Source organism: Choristoneura fumiferana, chromosome 23 (assembly GCF_025370935.1).
Source record: "Choristoneura fumiferana chromosome 23, NRCan_CFum_1, whole genome shotgun sequence".
Lineage (NCBI taxonomy): Eukaryota > Metazoa > Arthropoda > Insecta > Lepidoptera > Tortricidae > Choristoneura > Choristoneura fumiferana.
Window position 1 is genome coordinate 18,119,500 of NC_133494.1, and position 3,179 is coordinate 18,122,678.

Here is a 3,179-nt window from a genome sequence, read left to right on the forward strand (position 1 = left end):
AAACTCCGAGCATAGCCGTTTCCCTCTCTAGACTGTGATATTGACAGCTGTCAGGTGACACGGGTCACGGGTCATGGGTGCGCCATGTTAGAATGAAAGTACTGTAGTTTAGCTTAAATTTCTTTATTTAGAAATGACTGTAGTTACAAGAATTTCAACTTGCAACATTTACAGAGCACTTACAGCAGTGTTTTCCAATCTTGGGATGAGGGGGATGGTCACGGTACCTACCTCACTTGTATATGATATTCAGTATTTGTATTATTAAATTACATAATGTAAGCGGTAAGTAGGGAGTCATGCATGATTCAGTTTGTTGGACTAGTTATATTGAGAAGTCATATTTTTCAGTAATGACGCTTAGAATGCCAATGAACTAAAAGAATTTCTTTGCGCACCCGCGACCTTAAACGCGCTTTTTTCGGTTATGTTTCTTTAAAATCGGTTTAACCATTTTTAATAATTATATTTTATATTAAACTTTTAAATGACAATTTCAGGTGTAAAGTGTCGTGATATCATATTTGTACTTGTGAAGGTAGTTAATAAAATCAGTCTTAGCAAGAACATCGAGTATGATTGACGCTCCTCCGTTCCTTATACATAACATGGCGCAGCCAGTTTAGAACTATAGATCGTTTGTGGATAAAAAGTAAATAACTAAAATCGAATATAAATAAGTGCTAAAACTGTATCGTGTGTGCTAAGGACAGTGAGTTCATAGCCATAACAATAGGTAAAATGGAGTCTATGTTGCAACCGCCGCGGCCGTTCGTGTTTGAAAATAACATCGTGAGCGTTACCTCAGGAAATTTAAGTGAAGAATGGAGAAAATGGAAAAACGCATTTTTAATATGTTACGAAGCCTGTGAACTATCCAAGAAAGATGACAAAGTGCAGATTAATATATTATTGCATGTGATTGGAGAAAAATGCAGAGATGTATATGGCCAGTTTGGAGTTCCATGTAAAACCCTAGAGGAAGTTTTTAAAAAATTTGATGGTTTCTTCCTCCCGAAAAAGAACTTTACTATTGAGCGGCACAAGTTCTTTACCCGAGAGCAAGGTCAATCCGAGTCAGTTGAACAATATGTATTTGAACTCAACAAGATGGCGGCTAAATGTGAATTTAAGGATTTATGTAAAGATCTAATCCGAGACAGGTTAATTTGTGGCCTTTTAAACGGAACGCTGCGTGAGCGCTTATTAAGAGAACCAGATCTCACATTACAAAAGGCAGTGGAGATATGCAGCCTAGCGGAATTGTCACGGGAACATGCAATAACTTTAAAAACTGATAATTTGGAACATAAAGTAAATGAAATAGTGGATCATAAAGATGACTTTCATGCATTCAGTGCTGGGATAAATTTAATTAACAGAAGAAGTGGACAGGAGTCGCCGAGATCGCTGCCACCAAGGCGTTCAAGGACGCGCGGCGCACGGACACAGTGGCCCCGCGCGGGGCCGTCCGGGGCTCGCCACGGACACAATGCGAACCCAGGCCACTCTGGTTCGGCGCAGCAGCAAAACAAAAACTGGTCTTATGCTCCAACGAATCGTGGCTGTTTACAGTGTGGCAATGTACATTGCAAGTACAACTGTCCGGCATATGGGCAACAATGCGTCCGCTGCAAGCGAATGAACCACTACTCCAGGATGTGCAGTGTATGAGGTGCATGAGGAACCATCCGATCAGGTAAAAAATAATATTTATAACTGTAAAGATTGGTTAGTGCAATTAAAAATACGTGGAATAAATATAAATTTCAAATTGGACACTGGAGCCGATGTCAATGTGCTTCCTCAAAAGTTTTTAAAGGAGGATAGAGAAAAAAGATTTAACCGAAACAAAGTTAAAATTGCAGAGTTATTCGGGTGGTAATATTACAGTAATAGGTAAATGTTTTCTTAAGTTCAAACATAGATCCATTGACTACGTTTTGCAGTTTATCATTGTAGACTCAGATTCAGCTCCCATTTTGGGCCGAAGCTCATGCGAAGAGTTAAATTTAGTTAAAAGAGTATGGTCCATAAACAAATTAAATGAGAATATTTTACAACAATTTCCAGATGTTTTTCAGGGAGTAGGCTGTTTGCCGGGTAAATATAAAATTGAATTAAAACCTAACATCCAGCTAGTAGTGCATGCACCCCGTAAGTTACCTGTGGCTTTGAAGGGACAAATTAAAAACAAACTTGATGAAATGCTGTCTGAGGGTATTATCGCAAAAGTAGAAGGACCCATGGACTGGGTCAGTAGCATGACAGTGGTTAAGAAGCCTAATGGCGACTTACGTATCTGTCTCGACCCACAGGATCTCAACAAAGCAATAAGACGAGAACATTTCAAATTACCTACTTTAGAAGAAATTATTTGTAATTTATCTGGTGCCACTTACTTTAGTACATTAGATGCAAAACACGGCTTCTGACAGGTAGCTCTGCATGATGATAGTACAGATTTGTGTACGTTCAACACGGCGTTCGGACGTTATAAATTTCTCAGAATGCCTTATGGAATTTCATCTGCATCCGAAATATTTCACAAAAAGCTTAGCGAGCATTTTGACGACATTGAGGGGGTCATTCAATTTATTGATGATATATTAATATATGGGAAAACAAAAGAAATTCACGACCAGCGTTTAAGATCGGTTTTAAAACGATGTCAAGAAATAAATATAAAACTAAATAGAGAAAAATGCAAAATTGGCCTCAGCGAGTTAAAATATCTAGGTCATAAAATAACCCCAAATGGTATAAAGCCGGATGAATCTCATGTCTCAGCCATTAAAAATATGCCAATGCCATCAAACGTTAAGGATGTAGAACGGTTCTTAGGCCTCGTGACATGTGTGGGTAAATTCGTTCCAAACTTAGCAGAAAAGACTTTCCCATTGCGTGAACTTCTACGCAAAGACGTGGAATGGCATTGGAACGAGCGACATGAGCAATGTTTGAAAAACATAAAAAAATATGTAATAAATCCACCGGTCCTGCAATACTATAACATTGAAAAACCAGTTGTAATTTCGGTGGACTCATCAAAAAATGGTATGGGTGCCTGCATACTTCAAAATAATTTGCCACGATCGAGATCACTGTCGAAAGCTGAGCAATCTTATGCTCAAATAGAAAAAGAGCTTTTAGCCTGCGTATTTGCTTGTGAACGTTTT

The 3,179-nt window shown here is 38.5% G+C and overlaps 1 protein-coding gene across 1 annotated transcript; it reads left to right on the plus strand.

The window, feature by feature from the left end:
• Positions 1 to 741: 741 nt before the first annotated feature.
• Positions 742 to 1,703, plus strand: LOC141440732 (uncharacterized). Its single transcript, XM_074105275.1, has 2 exons — positions 742 to 1,314; positions 1,383 to 1,703. The coding sequence occupies exons 1-2, from the start codon at positions 742 to 744 to the stop codon at positions 1,701 to 1,703; spliced, it is 894 nt and encodes a 297-aa protein (XP_073961376.1).
• The last annotated feature ends 1,476 nt before the right edge of the window (positions 1,704 to 3,179 follow it).

What these genes read in the sequence shown, in the direction of transcription:
- LOC141440732 (XM_074105275.1), top strand. Translation starts at nt 742, where the DNA reads ATGGAGTCTATGTTGCAACCGCCGCGGCCGTTCGTGTTTGAAAATAAC. An exon ending in CTGATAATTTGGAACATAAA is followed by an intron (nt 1,315 to 1,382) that starts GTAAATGAAATA and finishes TTTAATTAACAG; the next exon opens with AAGAAGTGGACAGGAGTCGC.